At 47.6% G+C, this 17,198-nt stretch overlaps 1 protein-coding gene across 1 annotated transcript in view; it reads left to right on the top strand.

The window, feature by feature from the left end:
- Positions 1-13,166, top strand: part of CAPN6 (calpain 6) — a 111,046-nt gene extending 97,880 nt beyond the window's left edge. Inside the window, exons 12-13 of the mRNA XM_084814147.1 lie at positions 6,425-6,561; positions 11,861-13,166. Of these exons, the coding sequence (XP_084670273.1) occupies positions 6,425-6,561; positions 11,861-12,043 (320 nt within the window). The 3' untranslated portion in view covers positions 12,044-13,166. The remainder of the gene's footprint in view (positions 1-6,424; positions 6,562-11,860) is intronic.
- The last annotated feature ends 4,032 nt before the right edge of the window (positions 13,167-17,198 follow it).

Here is a 17,198-nt window from a genome sequence, read left to right as displayed (position 1 = left end):
CAGGGACGCAAACGGCGGCGGCTACGGCCACCGCCATTTGCATCCCAGCAGGAGACGTGATTTGTGGCCGGAGGGACGGGGCGCCTCCCCCACAGCCAGAATTTCAGCTGTAAGGATGGGGCGCCTCCCCTCGGCCAGAATTTCGGCGGGGAGGGATGGGGCGCCTCCCCCCCACCGCGAAGCAAGCTGCGGGATCAGGTAAGGGACTTTCTTCCATCCCTAGCCATAACGTCTAATCAATACTACGCGATAAGGAAAGAAACCCTGGCAAGAAACTCAGCCAGGGAGTCAAAGTGGGGGCTTTTTCCCTCCTCTTGTGTGAGGCCTGTTTAATATGTTTGCTCAAGAGGAAAATGAGCAGAAAAAGGAGATGCCTGTGTCTGGCTGGTGTCGAAAAGCCCCGTTATGATTACAGCATTTAAAGACCTTGTCCAAGGTTACTTCATGCTTTTGCTGTAACTGACCTTCTCGCAGGCTGAAGGTTGCTGAGCGCTTGACTTACAAAATGAGTTTCTACTGTTGGTTGTGTTTGTGTCTAAAAGAGGATATGTCTTTCCCCCTTTGTCCCTGCTCTTGAAGCCATTCCTAGGAATGGTGGCTTTGTATGGTTTCTGCTGGGCAATTAAACACAGTAGCTGTGTTTCTAGACTGCATTCCTAAATCCGGGTCCACACACACGTTCCGAAAGGACTTGGACCTTAACTTAAAAGGGGAATGAATGGGAAATGTGTTTCAGTTCATGTTTGATGAGAATTGACCCAGTTCCCACCTCCCAGATCTGAATGCAGGCCCAAATTAGGGATATACGAAAGTGACTTACCTGTTCGCAGATTATGTTTATGGTGTGGGGGGAGGCGTTCCATCCCTCCCCCCGGAATCCTCGATGGGGGGGTGGCGCTCCATTTTCCTCCCCCCCAGAATCCTTGATGGCCGGCTGTGCTCCACGGCGGCTCCGCGGAGCAGCCGGCCAGGCCCAGGCCAGAGCCATCCGCAGCCGGATTTCCGGCCGCGGAGGGCTCTGGGTTTAAAAAAAAAACAAAAACACGTACGCAAATGGCGGCGGCTATGGCCTCCGCCATTTGCGTTCCTTGTTTTTGGCTGTCTTAGTCTACGTAAATATTTACGTAGGCTAAAACGGCAAATCAAAAAGGGACGCAAATAGCACCCGCTACGCTATTTGTGTTCCCCTTATTTTTGTTGTCTTAGTCTACATAAATATTTACGTAGACTAAGACACCAAAAATAAGGAATGCAAATGGCAGCGGCCATAGCCGCCGCCATTTGTGTACGTGGTTTGGTTTGGTTTTTTACCCAGCCATGATAGGCGACGTAAATCTTTACGTAGCCTATCACGTCTTGGGGAAAAAACAACAACACACAACTCTGCAAATGGCGGCAGCGGCAGCCAGTCGGAAGACCAGCCACCGGAGCCACCGCCGTCCGGAAGATCCGCCCCAGGTAAGTCTCGTCCCGGGAGGGATCCGCGGGGGGGCAGGGGGGTGGCAGGCCGTTCCGCCACAGATTTCAGGGGCCCGAATGCACCGGCATTCGGCCTCACCGAGGTCCGTGGCGGAATTCTCTGCCATCCCTAGCCCAAATGCAATCTGTAGTCAAAGTCCATACATTTCTGAGCTTGCGATGTGATCGTGGAACAAACAAACAAAAAGTATTTGAAAATGCATGCATGTGAAAAATGTGCATGAAAAAAATGTGTACATTTGAAAAATGAGGACAGACACACTTTAGTCACTGGGAGAAAAATGTGTACATATGGAAAATATGCACAACTGATGCGTACACTTGAGGAAAAAGTGCACAAAATACACATGAGTGCAAAAAGGAAAAACAACAACATAAATCTCTCAATTTGATACAGACACAAGTCGGAATGGGCTTCGAGGTGGAATTTGGTGAACCGCGACAATTTTGTGATTCACACATCCTAACATTCGCACACCTTAACACTGCACTTTGACTGCTGTACTCTTAATGAATTGACTCCATTGCTGGCGGGGGGGGGGGTGTTTGTGGTGACATGAGGAAGTACTGAAAGTTTTTTCTGGTGTGTTCTATCTGTGACTTTATTAATTTATTTGCTTACTTATTCATTCATTAAAAGATTTATAACTTGCCTTTTGGGATATAACCCTCCTAAAATTGCTTCCAATATTCATTTATTTTTTAAAAAACCAAACAATTTAAACACATATGAACAATCCTGCCCCAAACTAAAAAAAGAAAATAAAAAAGTAACAGCAGTTAAAATCTCAACACATGACACCTCAGTACCATGTAGACTGAAGCAAAAACATTTTCAAGGTCCATTTAAAGACCAGTTCAGAAGGGCCCATATAGCTCCCTAAGCAGAGAGTTCAACAGGTATGGGATCACCACCAAAAAGGCCTTATGTCTGGTATCCGCTGTGGTGTCCGTTCATACACGCAAGTCATCAGGTGCTCTCGAATGACGATGACGATGATGAGCCAGCTCTTATTCAGTAGGGCTGGGGCCAACTCTCCTTCCCCATAAGATTGTTATTTGTGTGAGTGAAACACCTGAGCGGGACTGGACATGATAGCCGTTCTGCTCTGACAACAGACGTGAGCCACCAAGCTGAATGCAGCTGAAATACCTGTTGCTAGGGAAGGCCCTACCATTAGGCAGAGGGAGGCAGTCACTTCAGGCAGCAGATGCTGCGAGGTGGTAACAGGGTGGTGAAGGAAAGAGCTGTGTGCCACACAGCCTGTCCTATCCACCTTAAAATAGCCTGCTGCCTGGTGTGGTGGAGAATGCTGTCCCATCACCAGTGTGGGATAAGGATTCAGCTGGAGCACCATCTTGTTCTTTGCCTCATGCAGCAAAATGTCTTGGGCCGGCCCTGCCTGCTGCTGTGATTAGGGGTGGGTGAACTCCCCCAAGTCCAATCCAGGGGAGGGGGGGTCCACCCAGGGGGAAATCCAGGCCACTTGGAACTTACTGGATTTCCTCAGAGCCCTGGTGAATCCACTGGATTTTGCAGGGCATCTTATTCGCATATTTCATGGCATTTACGGCCATAAAGCACTTACTTCTATGTAAATTCCAGCCACAAAGCACTCTACAGCTGCAGTTGATGTAGAAGTAAGTGTGTTACAGCCGTAAATGCTATACAATATGCAAATTACAGCCATAATTATCTCACGATAGGCTAATGGCAGCCACCATTAGTGTATCTCACCTTTCTTAAAGCTGGAAGACTGCCCCACACAAAGTCCAGACAACACGTAGGTCAGGGGAGCCAGTCCATTGCAGACTCTGCAGAATGGATTCTTGGGTATCTGATCTCATTGGAGTCCACAGCAGATTTCTCCAGCATCCCTAGCAGTGATGTAATAAAACAGAAGGCAAGAAGAAGCTGAGGAGCGAAGACTATGAAGGAAGGAGGAAGACCAAAGGAAAATGAGCAGATGAGACATCAGAAAGTAGAGGGTGCCTGAAAGCAGAAACAGAACTCATAGACTGAAAGGAAGTTTTTATGCGAGGGATTGACTCCTGTCCAACTACTGCCGAGCTTTTTATGCTAGGGATTGACTCCTGTCCAACTGGTGTTAGTAGAAGGTACCACTAACTCCAGTTGCCAGCTAAATCAACGCAGTTTGGGTCTGTCATTGGTTGTTATAATTTGTGATTAATTGGTTGTGATAACTGTTTTCAATCATGTGAAGCCTTCTCAAGGTGAACTTTCAGTTCAAATCTGGGGGAGTGGGGTGAGAAGGGGACTATGAAACTGAGGGCAATTTCAGGGAGGGCCCCCCAACATTTTCCAAAGGGTTTGTGGGTGTGGGCTTACCATTGGCAGCACAGCAAGGAGTGGTCTCCCTCCCTCCCCCCCCCTCTCTCTTAAACAACACATTGGAGCTCCAACCACTAGGCCACTGGGTGGAAACCTCTATTTGTTCCCCAGAAAGCCCAAGGGCATTTTAGGGAGGAAATAATGGCTGCCAGTCGACAAATTCACCAAGCTTTCAATATATAAGATAAAGATTTTTGTTCTCGTTAAGTTGGAAATTGATCACCATATCTGCCTCTCCCTAACTAGTGCTTGAAAAATGTGTGCATTGCATAGCCCCGCCCCCCCAATAGCTTTGACAGCCTGTTGTATACTTGCCAACCCTTTCCCCCTCACCAACTCCCACCTCCATTTTTTATCATCCCACCCAGGTGGCAAAACCAGTCTGTTAATCAAACCCCTGATAGATAGGGATGGACAGGTGCCCCCTGTCCAGGTTCTCCAGGTGCCCACCCAGCCCCTGCCCCCACTTGCGCATCCCTGGACCTGCGCTCAAGCCCCATACCCGCTCACTGAGCTGCCCGCGCTTACCCGGGTTCCCCCCATCTCTGCCGCGATCGCCATGGTCAATGCAGTATTGTGAACATAGACTTATACACAAAATGGTGCCATGAAACTTGCATATATGGGCAACTCGTGGTGCCATTTTGTGTATAAGTCTATGTGCAAAAAATGTGCATGTAGACTTATATTCAAAATGGTGCTGTGAATCGCCCATATATGCAAGATTCACGGCACCATTTTGCGTATAAGTCTATGTGCCTAGTATTGCAATTGCCATATTTTTTTCAAAACATGGTGATCATGGCAGAGGCAGGAGAGACCTGGGTAAGTTGCGTGCAGCTCGGCGAGTGCTGGAGGGGGTCGAGGAGGGGCAGGAGCTTGGCAGGACAGAAGTGACTCGGGGGCGCAGGCGGTCTGCCAGAATCCTGGACCGAGACGGGCACCCGCACCATCCCTTCTGATAGGCCAGCATAGGTCGTGGGCCATTCTTGGCTTGCTGGGTCACAAATGGCACCCACTACTGCTTGGGTTCCATCAACACTGGCAGTGACATAGCAATAGCCTCCTGCTACTCCAAATACTCCTGAATAAAATGCGACCCACTGAGGCTATTTCTGCATCGTCAGGGCAGCAGTTCTCAGATACTGATGGCCAAACCATCTTGAAGAAACAGAAGCTTTTAGAGATAATTGGATATAAATTACCACAGCATCTTAAGTTCATCTATTTGAAAAATTTAGACCTGAAAGAAGATTGAGAAATGATTACATGACTCTTCGGCCTAACAGACATTTCTTTAAAAACATTGCTTTACGCATTTTTACTTTAAGGTAGGTGCAGGGAGGGAGGGACAGGACACCCGCCCCCCCATCAGGGTTCTCCAGGGGCCTTTCGAGCCTTTGCTCCCACTCACCCCCCCGGACCTGTGCCCAAGCCCCCCGCTGCTCACCGAGCCACTCACATTAACCCCAGGCCCATGTGGGGAGCTCTGCAATTGTTGTGGGAAAAAATGGAGATCACAAAAATGTGCACATCTGATCATGCAAAATGGCGCTGAGAATGGCCGATATATACAAGATTACAGGCGTAAGTGGGCCATTTGCACCTGTAAACTTACGTATATTGGCCATTCACATTTTGCATAAGATCAAATGTGCGCATTTTTGCAATCACCTTTTCCACAAAATGGCGATTGCAGAGCTCTCTGGATGGGCCCAGGGTGAGTGCGGGCAGCTCAGAGAGCATGGGGGGGGGGAGCTTGAGCAGGCAGGGGGCTCAGCGGGTATGGCTTGGGGCAGAGGGTGGGGGTGAGTCCAACTCACTCGGGGACCCAATCGGGTGCCCACAACATCCCTAGGTGCAGGGGCCCCGATCCAGATTAGCATGGGGAGCAGATGGTTGTAACCCTCTCTCTGCCCCCATCCCTCCACTAAGGTCCCAATCCAGTTAAGGGACCCTACACCTACTTCAGAGTAAAAATGAGAGAAAGGTGTCGCTATCAGTTATGTCTTTAAAGTAATATCATCTTGAATGCCTCCAGTGTGGGAGAGCCCACCACCTCCCTAGGTCATTGGTTCCATTGTCGTATTGCTCTAACAGTCAGGAAGTTTTTCCTGATGTTCAGCCGGAATCTGGCTTCCTGCAATTTGAGCCCATTATTCCGTGTCCTGCACTCTGGGATGATCAAGAAGAGATCCTGGCCTTCTTCTCTGTGACAACCTTTCAAGTACTTGAAGAGCACTATCATATCTCCCCTCAGTCTTCTCTTCTCAAGGCTAAACATGCCCAGTTCTTTCAGTCTCTCTTCATAGGGCTTTGTTTCCAGTCCCCTGATCATCTTTGTCGCCTATACAAAGATGTATAGTCTTTGTCATAGTCATGCCTATATACGACCTCCAGGATAAGAGGCAATATTCCTCTGAATACCCTTTGCTCACTTCCTTTTTGTTCCACCAGCCTGATAAAGAGTTCTGGAGAACTCAAAGCTAGCACACTGGGGGGAATTTTGGTTGCGCCTAATAAACCTATTGCTCAACTGTACGAAAAGTATGATTCTATAAATAACTGTGATCCCAATAATAATCTTTCCAGGAGCAAATCCCTACGTAATCATCAAATGTGAGAACAAGAAAGTTCAGTCTCCTGTGCAGAAAGGTGCTGTCAATGCTGTGTTCAATACGCAAGCCATTTTCTACCGAAGACATGTTCAGCATCCTATTATTGTCCAGGTAAGAGATTCTCTTCCATTGGGGTGTATTTCATTTTTGCTTGGAAAACATGCCAGCATGCCCCATTCAAAGCTCTGAACACAAGTGCAAACACTTTCCCACTGAAAACCTTCATAAATTGTCGAACGCATGCTCACGTTTATATCATTCTCAATTCCCAATTTGATCTAAGCAAATTTCCTAATTTGCCCAAATTTCTGCTGTAGACTGAATCAGTCCCACTTTGACTATAGAGTAAACTTGTGCAAATTAGGAAATTTGTGCATGTTTGGGAAGATTTGTGCAACTCTCCCATTCAATTGCTGTTCAGTTTGCACAAGTTTCCCATTCGTGCAAAGCAAGCAGCTATTGCAAGCACAAATGGGAATGGGGCACAAGATGAGCAGCAAGACGATGTTTGGAGAATCCTAGTGATCCTGAGCTTTGTGCATTCGACCATCCCTCTTCTTCCATTCCTATCTGTCCCAATTTAGTACCAATTTCTGCTTTGTGTACGTGTGTTTGATTGTGTTGAATAGACTGGAGTGCTGGGCAGAAAACAACAGAATGAAATTTAATAGGGATAAATGCAAAGTTCTGAACCCAGGAAAAAGAAGCCAAATGCACAGTTACAAGATGGGAGATACGTGGCTCAACAACACTACAAGCGAGAAGGATCTTGGAATTGTTGTCGATCACAAGCTGAATATGAGCCAACAATGTGATGTGGCTGCAAAAAAGGCAAATGCTCTTTTGGGCTGCATTAACAGAAGCATAGCTTCCAAATCCCAGGAAGTACTAGTCCCCCTTTACTCAGCACTGGTTAGGCCTAATCTGGAATACTGTGTCCAGTCCTGGGCACCACACTTTAAGAAGGATGCAGACAAGCTGGAGAGAGTTCAGAGAAGGGCAACAAAGATGATCAGGGGACTGGAAACAAAGCCCTGTGAGGTGAGACTGAAAGAACTGGGCCTGTTTAGCCTTGAGGAGAGAAGACTGAGGGGAGATAGGATAGGGCTCCCAGAGAGGGAGGCCAGGATCTCTTCTTGGTCATCCCAGAGTGCAGGATACGGAATAATGGGCTCAAGTTGCAGGAAGCCAGATTCCGTCTGAACATCAGGAAAAACATCCTGACTGTTAGAGCAATACAACCATGGAACCAATGACCTAGGGAGGTAGTGGGCTGTCCCACACTGGGGGCATTCAAGATGAGGCTGGACAGTCTTCTGTCAGGGATGCTCTGACTTGGATTTCTGCACTGATTAGGGGGCTGGACTCAATGGTCTTATAGCCTCCTTCCAACCCTAGTATTCTATGATTCTATGGAGTCTATTTATTTTAGGGCGCAACCCCATGGGGGTTCTGAGAGGCTTCTCTCGGAGGTTTCTGTGAATGCAGTGCTCTGCCGAGAAGTAGGAGCAACGGAGGTGGTTTTTGCCCCCCCGTGCTCTTTTCATTTCCATTTTCCTCTGGATGGGCCACTGAGCCTGTCTAAAGGAGGCATGCTGGCAGGGGCAGGGCTGGGGCTGGTGAGGCCATAGGATTCTTCATCATCTGGCCTCTCCTCTCCCCTCCCCACTGGAATTGCCCCTTACAGACCTCTCCAAGGGCCTCCAAGGACATTTTTGCGATCTTGGAAAGCAGCTGCTATGGTTCTTTCTGCTGTGGCTTGGGGCAGGGGGCGGGGGCAGGATCGAATACTTGAGTCCCCTTTCTGAGGTCATAGCAATGTTTATAGCCTTGGAGTGGGAGGGCTCCAAAGAATCCTATGGCCCATGGATGCTCTCCCAGGACCATAGAATTGCTGTCTTAGGGTACAGTCTGATCGGGACGGCTGTAAGCCTCCCAACTTGGAGGCTTACGGCCATCCAATGCAGAGTGGAAGGAGCGGCGGAGGCAGTTTTCACTTCCACACTCCCCTCCAGCTCTGCATTTTGGCTAGATGGGCTTTTTCACCTGTCTAGCTGGAGCTCTGCAGAGTGGCAAGGAAGGAGGCTGGGGAGGCCTGACAATACGGCATAAGCTGGCCTCCTCAGTCCCCTCCCCTCCCTGCCCGCCGGCATGCCCCTTTCCCTCCTGCTGCAAGGGGGAGGGGGCAGGGGTCTCAGATTCTTGGGTCCATGGTCATAGTGCTGTCTCTGACCTTGGATCCAGGAATCCAAACTATCCTATCTCCCCCCGCCCACTCTGTCTAGGGGCCATATGATTGCTCCTTATTGGTTTTATTTATGACCAGGGGATGGGTGGGTTATCCCTGCTCACCTGCAAGGAGCTCAGAGTACATTTTCCCTTGCCCATGTTTTCCTCATGACAGATCTGCAAGCAAAGCTAGACTGAAAGAGAGGGACTGGCCCATGGTCACTCAGTGAGTGTTAGGGGTCTCCCCAATCAAAGCCCAACACTGTTTATTATGTGTTTACTTCATTTACAATCAAACTATATATATTACAGTAAGCATGTGTTATTGATGTTAAAAATGTGCTTAAGTTGGCCAATTCTCTTTGAAGAGAAAGCAGCCAGACGGCCCTGATCCAGACTGTGTCCTGCACCAGTTTCCTGGAGAAAATGGGCCCTCTGGTTGCTAGTTGCCCCCAAAGGAGCTGTTTACTGCAAACAACACTTGCAGGAGCACTTAGCAATGGGGGCGGGGGGGGGCAAAGTTCAACAGGAACCTAGAATGGGGCTCTGATCAGGATTGGGTGTCTACAGCTGTTTTTCCTTCAAAATGCAAGCTGCCAGTTTAAACTACTGCTTCTTCTTCTTCTTCTTCGTCTTCTTCTTCTTCTTCTTCTTCTTCTTCTTCTTCTTCTTCTTCTTCTTCTTCTTCTTCTTCTTCTTTTTAAGTGTGTTTATTTTAATGCAAGGATGTGGAACCTCTGGCCTACAGGGAGGTTCCACATCTGGCTCGTGGAGATTCCTTGGGGGGAGGAGACAACATCCGCGGGAATGGCTCTATCCACTGACATCATCTGGCCCCTGGAGGTCCTTGTGGGGAGCAATTCCCCCCCCCACACACACACACACATTCTGGTTCTGCACCTTTGTTGTGAGGTGCATTTTGGCCCTTGTATACTGCCTTTCTGTTACTCTGTAAGCCACTTGCAGAGTGGCATTAAACCAAAAATACAAGGCCCTGCCTGCAAGATGCTCAGTCATAATGCTGATAGTGCGTGTGAGGGATGGGGAGTGGGGGAGACATTAAACCAGGGTAAGACAGGATTCACGTGAGCAAATTAGGGATGTCAGAGGAATCCATCAAGGGGGTGAAATTCACCATGCTTTCAGCAGCTTGGCCTCCTGGACTCTGGCTCACTTACCCACACACTGACCCAACTCAGCTGGGCCAGCTTGTAGATTGGGGGGGGGGGAGTGTTTTCTTAAATCACAATTTACAGCTGCAATTTGCATATGTTATGCACTTTGCGGCCATAATTTGTGTATTTTAAGCAAATTGTGGCCATAATATGCGTAATTTGAGCAAACTCTGGGCACAATTTCTGCAAAATTAAGCATATTACAGCTGCAATTTGTACAAATTAAGCAAATTACAGCCGAGGTTTGCGGAAATTACGCACATTGCAGGTGCAATTTATGTAAATGGCCATTTAAGGTGGCAGGAGCCAAGAAGGTTCCTGGATTTCCGGGAAAAGCCCCTGGCTCGGCTCGCAAATGCAAGCTGAGCCGGGGACTCCAGGGAAATCCAGCGAGCCCCAGAAAGGGCCAGATTTCTCCCGACGGCCATCCCTAGAGCAAATACAGTTAAAATGTATTTTTACTGAGGGGAATCTGTCAGTACTAACGTGGCAGTAGCGAGCACTGGTGCAGGATGGAAGGGAGAGCAAAGTGTAAGCAAAGTTGCTTCTTGGAGCATTCTTTCCTTTCTATGACAACACTTGGGATGCCCTTGAGGGGCTGAGAGGCACATTGCATGTCGCTCCATGATCTGTTTTAGGAGCATTTGTTGTCTCTATAAAATGCAACCATTGAGGCTGTCATTTGAAAGGGCAGGCCACCCTGGGGAGAGGGGCTTCTTAGCCTTTTCATCTCATGCTGTTTTCCCACCAAATATTGTTCACCAAACTACTTTCCACAGCAACCACCACATACAACGGTGGCCAGTTACTCATTTCCAAAAAAAGAGGAAATGCATCACCAAAAAAAGAGGACCTCAACACACAGCGTCATATCCAACAGTGTCATCACACTATCACAAACTGTGTTGTGTTAGCATAAGGGGTGGAAAACTCACTGCACAAGCGAATGCAATGGGTGCTGCGCCAGAGGGTCTTTCCGCTAGCACGACATAATTTGCCCTAGTGCAACGTCATGGTTGGATACTGCCCATCATTTGAATGCAACTTGCCTATACTAATTTATATGTTTAAATGTAAATTTAGAAATCATTATAATTTAAATAGAAAGGCAGTACATCTCACCATAGTGGGGAAGATTGTGACCAGGTGACCTGTGTGCTTGCTGCTGTCGGGTGCAAACTGTGGGTGTTAGGCGTAGGGATACTATGGAAAAGAACGAGCAGCCATTTGCCTGTAATGTTGAGGATGTTGCCCCTTTAAAGCCCCCATTTGCATAGATGGGGTAGTTTTGGAAAAGGACAAGCAGCCATTTGAGTGGCAAATGGTGCTCATTGAGGGACTGAACACCTGCCTTCTGCAAGTGCAGGGGGTGTTTTTAAAAAAATGAAAAATAGAAAGAAGACCCTCAAGAATTACCTACACTTAAAAAAAAAACGTGGAAACCCTGTCACCCTCCCAAAGGAGAAAATTTCCCCAAATTCTCAGCTCTCCCAGCTTCTTTTGCCAGAGATTTCGTTCCTCCCACTCCACCTGATGAAAATGGAAGAACTGAAATTTTTGGCCCAGCACTAGTCCTTTATCTCTCCACCTGACCTGGATTGGATGATGCTTCTAATATGGGGCTGTCCTCTGTAAAGGGGGCATGTGGCCACCCAACTACATACACAAGGAAAAGCATGCAGGTCTCCCTATGTTTTGCTTTGGAGGGGCAAGCAGCTAAATATTGTTGTTGTTTGCTATGCTTAGTATTATTCTTATGCATTTATTCAAAAATGCACACACTCTTGCTTCTGCTAACAGCCCTGTTGGGGATGCCTCTTTTCATCCTCATGCAATGTGTGCAAAGCAATATGCAAAGCCCGCCGAGAGCAAAGCAAGGCAAGGTCTAAAGATCCTCCCGTGGAGGTCTTGCGCAGGTAACCTTTGACCCTTTCCAGTGGGGGAAAGGAAGGGCCAGCCCATCTACCAGCCATTCTTTCTGACTGTTTCCCTTCTGATCTCTCTAGGTTTGGCATAGCAACATCTTGTGCAACCAGTTCCTGGGTCAAGTGCAGATGGCAGCCTCACCCGATGACCCCAGAGCACTTCAGAAGCTCCAGCTCCGGGGCAGAGGCAGGCGGGAAGCAGATGAGATGCCAGGTCACATCACCATCAACGTTCTTTCCAGTGATGACCTTGCGGAGCTATGAATACTTAAGGCTGACAGGCACAGGCGAGGCTGTCACCTCGCAGCAAGGGACCGAGTTTGTTTTCCCAGTGGGGATGAAGTGAGAGTGTTGATTGGCACGTAGGCGTGAACTGCTTTAAAAATAGCCTTCTTGGGTTGTTGTGTCTGGATTCTACCTGGGCAACAAGAAATGGCTAAAAAGAGAGAACAGAATGGGACAAAGCAACAGTGCGACCAATAACTATTCACCCTCCCTCCCTCTGTGTGCGTGTGTGTGCGTGTGTGTGTGCATGGGGAACCTGAGGCCCAGGGGCCAAATTCAGCCCTCCTGGGGTCCTAATCTGGCCCTCGGGGGTTCCCCAGAAGGCCATGCCCCCTTACCCTGGCCCTACCCCCTGGCCTCCACCCACCAATCATTTAATGGTTTCCTGGCTTTCATGCCGTTTTTCCTACTCTAAAAGGTTGAAATCCCTCTCCTTAGTTACTGGCAGTGAGACCTTTAAGCTAAAACCTGCTGGTGGCTTTTTATTTTGTATTTTGCACCCACCCCTTTTTTCCTTTGGTCCAGCACCTTTGCCCGGCTGATAAGTGTGGCCCCCGTATAGACCTTTGGTGAGTTCTGAGCCATGTTGTTGGAATATTAAGATTTCATGGAGTGGGGCAGGACTTCAGCTACCAAGACTTAGCCTATTGAGTCAGTTGAATTGTATTTTGCTCATATATAAATGCTACACCCTGATTGTCATTAAGCACACTGTTGCTGCCAATACTAACCATAATGCATTTTCTTTGCCTCATTATATATCACCGCAACAGTCAAAGTAGCTGCTGTATTTTGACATGTAGGATGACAAATCCATTGACAAAAGGATCAACTGCTAGACAGAACACTACACACAAACTTTGCAATTCCTGTTCTGCAGTTCAGCAAATATAACCAGTGGCAAAGTTCATTTACATTCCAACTGAACCAGCTTAATTGCATCATTTACCACCGCTCTCTGACAGTTAAAGAAAAGTATAGATATGATAATGGTACATTTGTATGGAAGCGAATGTCTGTGCTCTTTACGCTTTTGCTTCTGTTGTCAAGAGCAATGTGTTAACAGGCACGTGGGATTCATAAAATATATTCTAGTGGTAGCAGGGATGTCTGTCCTTTCCAAAGCTTGTAGTATCTGTCCCTTGCTCCAGGCCTGTCCAGAGCCAAAGGATGGCTGGGGGAGGTGTGACTCCATCTTCTGGCCTTCATTTGCTGCTCTGCAATGCCAGGTCTGTTACCCAGAAAACCTCCCTCATCCATGACATGATACTGGATGAGGGTGCAGACCTGGCATGTATTACGGGGACCTGGCTGGCCGAGGCTGCTGCTCCAATTCTTGCAGCCATGTGTCCAGCTGGATTTTCGTATGCACAGCAGCCAAGAGCTGGGGATCGGGGAGGGGGAGTGGCTGTTATCTACCGAGAGTCCTTGGTCTTCACCAGACCCCCTCTCCGGGAGACCAAGATTGCTGAGTGCATGTACTGGAGGTTGGGCCCAAAGGGCAGTCTGGGGATTCTGCTGCATGACTGAGTCCCTTGTGGAGGTGCTTGAGGTGGTTTCTGATGTGTGTGTACAGTCCCCTAACTTATAGGTGTTGGGGGACTTCAATGTACATTCAGAGGCCATCCTCACAGGAGCACCTTGGGACTTCATGGAGACCATGGCTTCCTGGGAGCTGCACCATATTCTAACTGGGCCCACCCATGTAGCCGGTCATGCACTAGACCTTGTGTTTGTTGAAGGAGTTGCACTGGTTACCAGTTGTTTTCCAGGCCAAATTCAAGGTGTTGGTTTTGACCTTTAAAACTCTATATGGTTCTGGCCCAGCCTATCTTAAGGAGCGCCTCCAGCAACACCAGACAGGCCACTTAACAAGATCAGCCTCGAATGGCGTTCTCTCTGTCCCATCAGCCAGGACAGCTAGACTGATGGGGACTAGGGAGAGGGCCTTTTCTGTGGTGGCCCCCACTCTGTGGAACTCCCTCCCTAGGGAACTCTGCCATGCCCCCTCTTTAATGAGCTTCCACCGTGCATTAAAAACGTGGTTGTTCAGGCAGGCATTTGGGGTGGGTTAGGGTATTTTAGAAAACGTTTTTATTGTAGAATTTTATTGTTTTAAACTGTTTTATTATATGTTGTACATTGCCCAGAGTGGCTGGGTGACCAGCCAGATGGGCGATGAATAAATTTAATTAATAAATAATAATAAATAAAGCCAGCCCCTTGGGGGCCCGCTGAATCCCCACTGCCTGCCCAGCTTGGCTTCCATTTTTGAGCCAAGCTGCGGGCTTTTCCCAAAATCTGGGAACTTTTTGCAAGGGGGAAGTCCTTGTCAAGAGAAATTTGCACAAATTGCAGCTGTAATTTGTGCAAATTCTGGGTGTATTTTGCTTAATTTGCATGAATTCCGGCTGTACATAGCAACATTTGTGCACACTACAGGTGCAATTTGTGCAAATTACAGCCAGAATCTATTCAAATCAACCACATTTCAGCCACAATTTGTGCAATTTTCCCTTGATGAGGGGAAAAAACCCTGGAAAATCCACAAGCGGGCCCGATTTGACATAGATCAACTCGGGGAAGCGAGCTGAAGCTGAACGCTTGGCAACCCCCACCTCTCAGATGGATTCCTCTGACATCCCGTAATAGTAGTGGTGGTGATACAGCATTTATATAGTGCATTTTATAAGTTCAGAGTACTTCACATATATTTTTTCAGTAATCTTTACAACAGCCCTGGGAGGTGGACAGGCTGTTGTTGTTGTTATTATTCCCACATTGCACAGGGAAGGAAGGGAAGGCAAGAAGATCAGGTTTACCTAAGGTCACCTAGTGAGGAATTGTTAGTTTATACACTGCCATCAATGTACATATGCTTTACAAAGTAACATGGAAATAGTGATGGGCAAACCCCCACATTTCCTGGTTCAGTTTGGAACTGGGCTCTCAGCAAAATGAGATGTTTCCTCCAAACTGGAGAATGGCCCAATTCTAAACCAATTCTTAAGGACTCCTGATGACATCACTGGGAACATGACAGCATCAGAAAGCGAATGAAGATGATGACCAAGATGGATTGATGCCCTCATGACAACTGTGGGTACTGTGTTGATGGGATTATTTAGTAATGGTGCCTCCTGTTAGACAGGAAACTAGCAGAGAAAAACCAAAGGCAAAATATAATGAGCATTTACCAGTCCCACATGCACACAGGCTATCTTTGCACAATAAAGGGAACCACACCTTGCTTCAGTAAAGAAAAGGTAACATGGTTGTACTCACGAATGTTCTTGCATTTGAAATTCAGGTACAGCGTAGAGCTTCAAAAAGAGTTTGTTCACTTGGTCTTGTGTTCCATTACGCCGGCAGGAGCAACAGAGCAAATGCAAATGCTCCCAGCAATGATGGAAGTCAGAGGGAGGGGGAGGAAGGGGAGGAGCCAAAGGGAGAAATCCCAGGAAATCCCACTGTAGGCTATAGAGATTCCAAGGCTAGCTATGGTCAACTTTCCCATGAATTAACTAACTGCAACACTGCCCCTTTCCAGTAACTTCCCGATATTTCCCAACTTGTTTGGCCTGATCACAGCACAGGTCAGGAGTGACAGTCTCTAATGCCAGTTGGGGATCTCTCTACTACAATCTTCAGAATCTCAATTTTAAATGTTGCATGAAAAGTTAAAGGCAGTTTCTCTTTCCTCTTTTTGGAAATCAGAAAGTCCCTGTGGGGCAGTGCTTCATGTCCTAAGGGGGTCGAGTGTTTTCTCTCAAGTGGGCGAGTAATTGAAGGTTGTACAAAAATTGGGAATGTGCTAGCCTGGAGTTTAGACCAGTTTTACCCATCGTCTAATACATTGAGCCAACCTGCTAGCCGTATCGGGTGACTCATCAAGGAACTGATGAAATCTCCCATTTGGGGAATTTAACTGACACTACCCAAATGTGGGGACGCTTCTGGCAGGCCAGAGTACGAGACTGGGGTAGCAGGTTCCCATGGTACTTGGACCCTGAGTCGCAGAGGATAGGACCTGGGAGCTCAGGGGTGTTGCCCATTTGGGCACAGGATGGGGCATGAAGACACTTTGGACGTTATTTTTTAAAGAGATCTTACATTTCTCCTTTGGGGGTGTTCTTAGATCCAGCACTGTCACTGAAGGCACAGGTGGCTTTTATCAGCTTAGGGTGCAATCCTATGCATGTTTAGAGAGAAAAAGCCCTACAACTCCCAGCATGCTCCAGCCAGCACAGCTGGCTGGGGCATGCTGGGAGTTGTAGGACTTTTTTCTGTCTAAACATGCATAGGATTGTGCCCTTAGACTGATATATCTACTACCATCCTATTTGGACAGAAATAGCCTAGCTACAGTTATCCACACCCTGGTAACCTTGTGTGGAGTACTGCAATGCGTTATGCATGCGGCTGCCTTTGAAAATGGTCCGGAAACTTCAGCTGGTCCAAAACAGGGTGGCAAGACTGTTAATGAGGACTAGCTGATATGATCATATTATGCCAGTGCTTTATGATCTGCACTGGCGGCCGGTCCATTGCTGGGCCAAATTCGTCGTACTGGTATCGACTTACAAAACTCGAAACAGCTTGGGGTCAGGTTACCTGAAGGATTGTCTCCTTCCATATATACCTGCACACATTGCATGAGGATGCCTAAGATCATCTTCAGAGGTGCTGCTATGGGTGTCAACACAGAAGGAGGTGAGGTGGGTGGCTACTAAGAGAAGGCCTTTTCAGGTTCCTGGAAGTGGAATCCCCTCTCCAGAGAGGCTCATCTGGTGACTATATTGTGGTTGTCAGCACCAGGTGAATTTGTTTGTTTATTTACAACATTTGTATACTGCTCCGCATCTAAACAGATTCCAGAGCAGTGAACAACAAAAGATAAAATGAACAAAAGATTTTTTTTAAAAGAATGAAACATGATATTACAATTATTCTTTTTTAAAAAAACAGAGTGCCAAAAAACTGAGGCTGGTTAACCAAGGAAGGTTTCCTGGAAAAGAGCTGTTTTCAGGAGGCACCAAGAACACCCCAGTGTTGCTGCCTCCCAGAGGCAGGGGGTTCCACAGGAAGGGAGCCACCACACTGAAGGCTCTTCTCCAGGTGGGCTCCAATCGGG

Source organism: Heloderma suspectum, chromosome 9 (assembly GCF_057233095.1).
Source record: "Heloderma suspectum isolate Gila_16-S chromosome 9, 16-S_ref, whole genome shotgun sequence".
In the NCBI taxonomy this organism is placed as follows: Eukaryota; Metazoa; Chordata; class Lepidosauria; order Squamata; family Helodermatidae; genus Heloderma; species Heloderma suspectum.
Note: the sequence above shows the minus strand (reverse complement) of the source record. Positions and strands in the feature narration are given on the sequence as shown.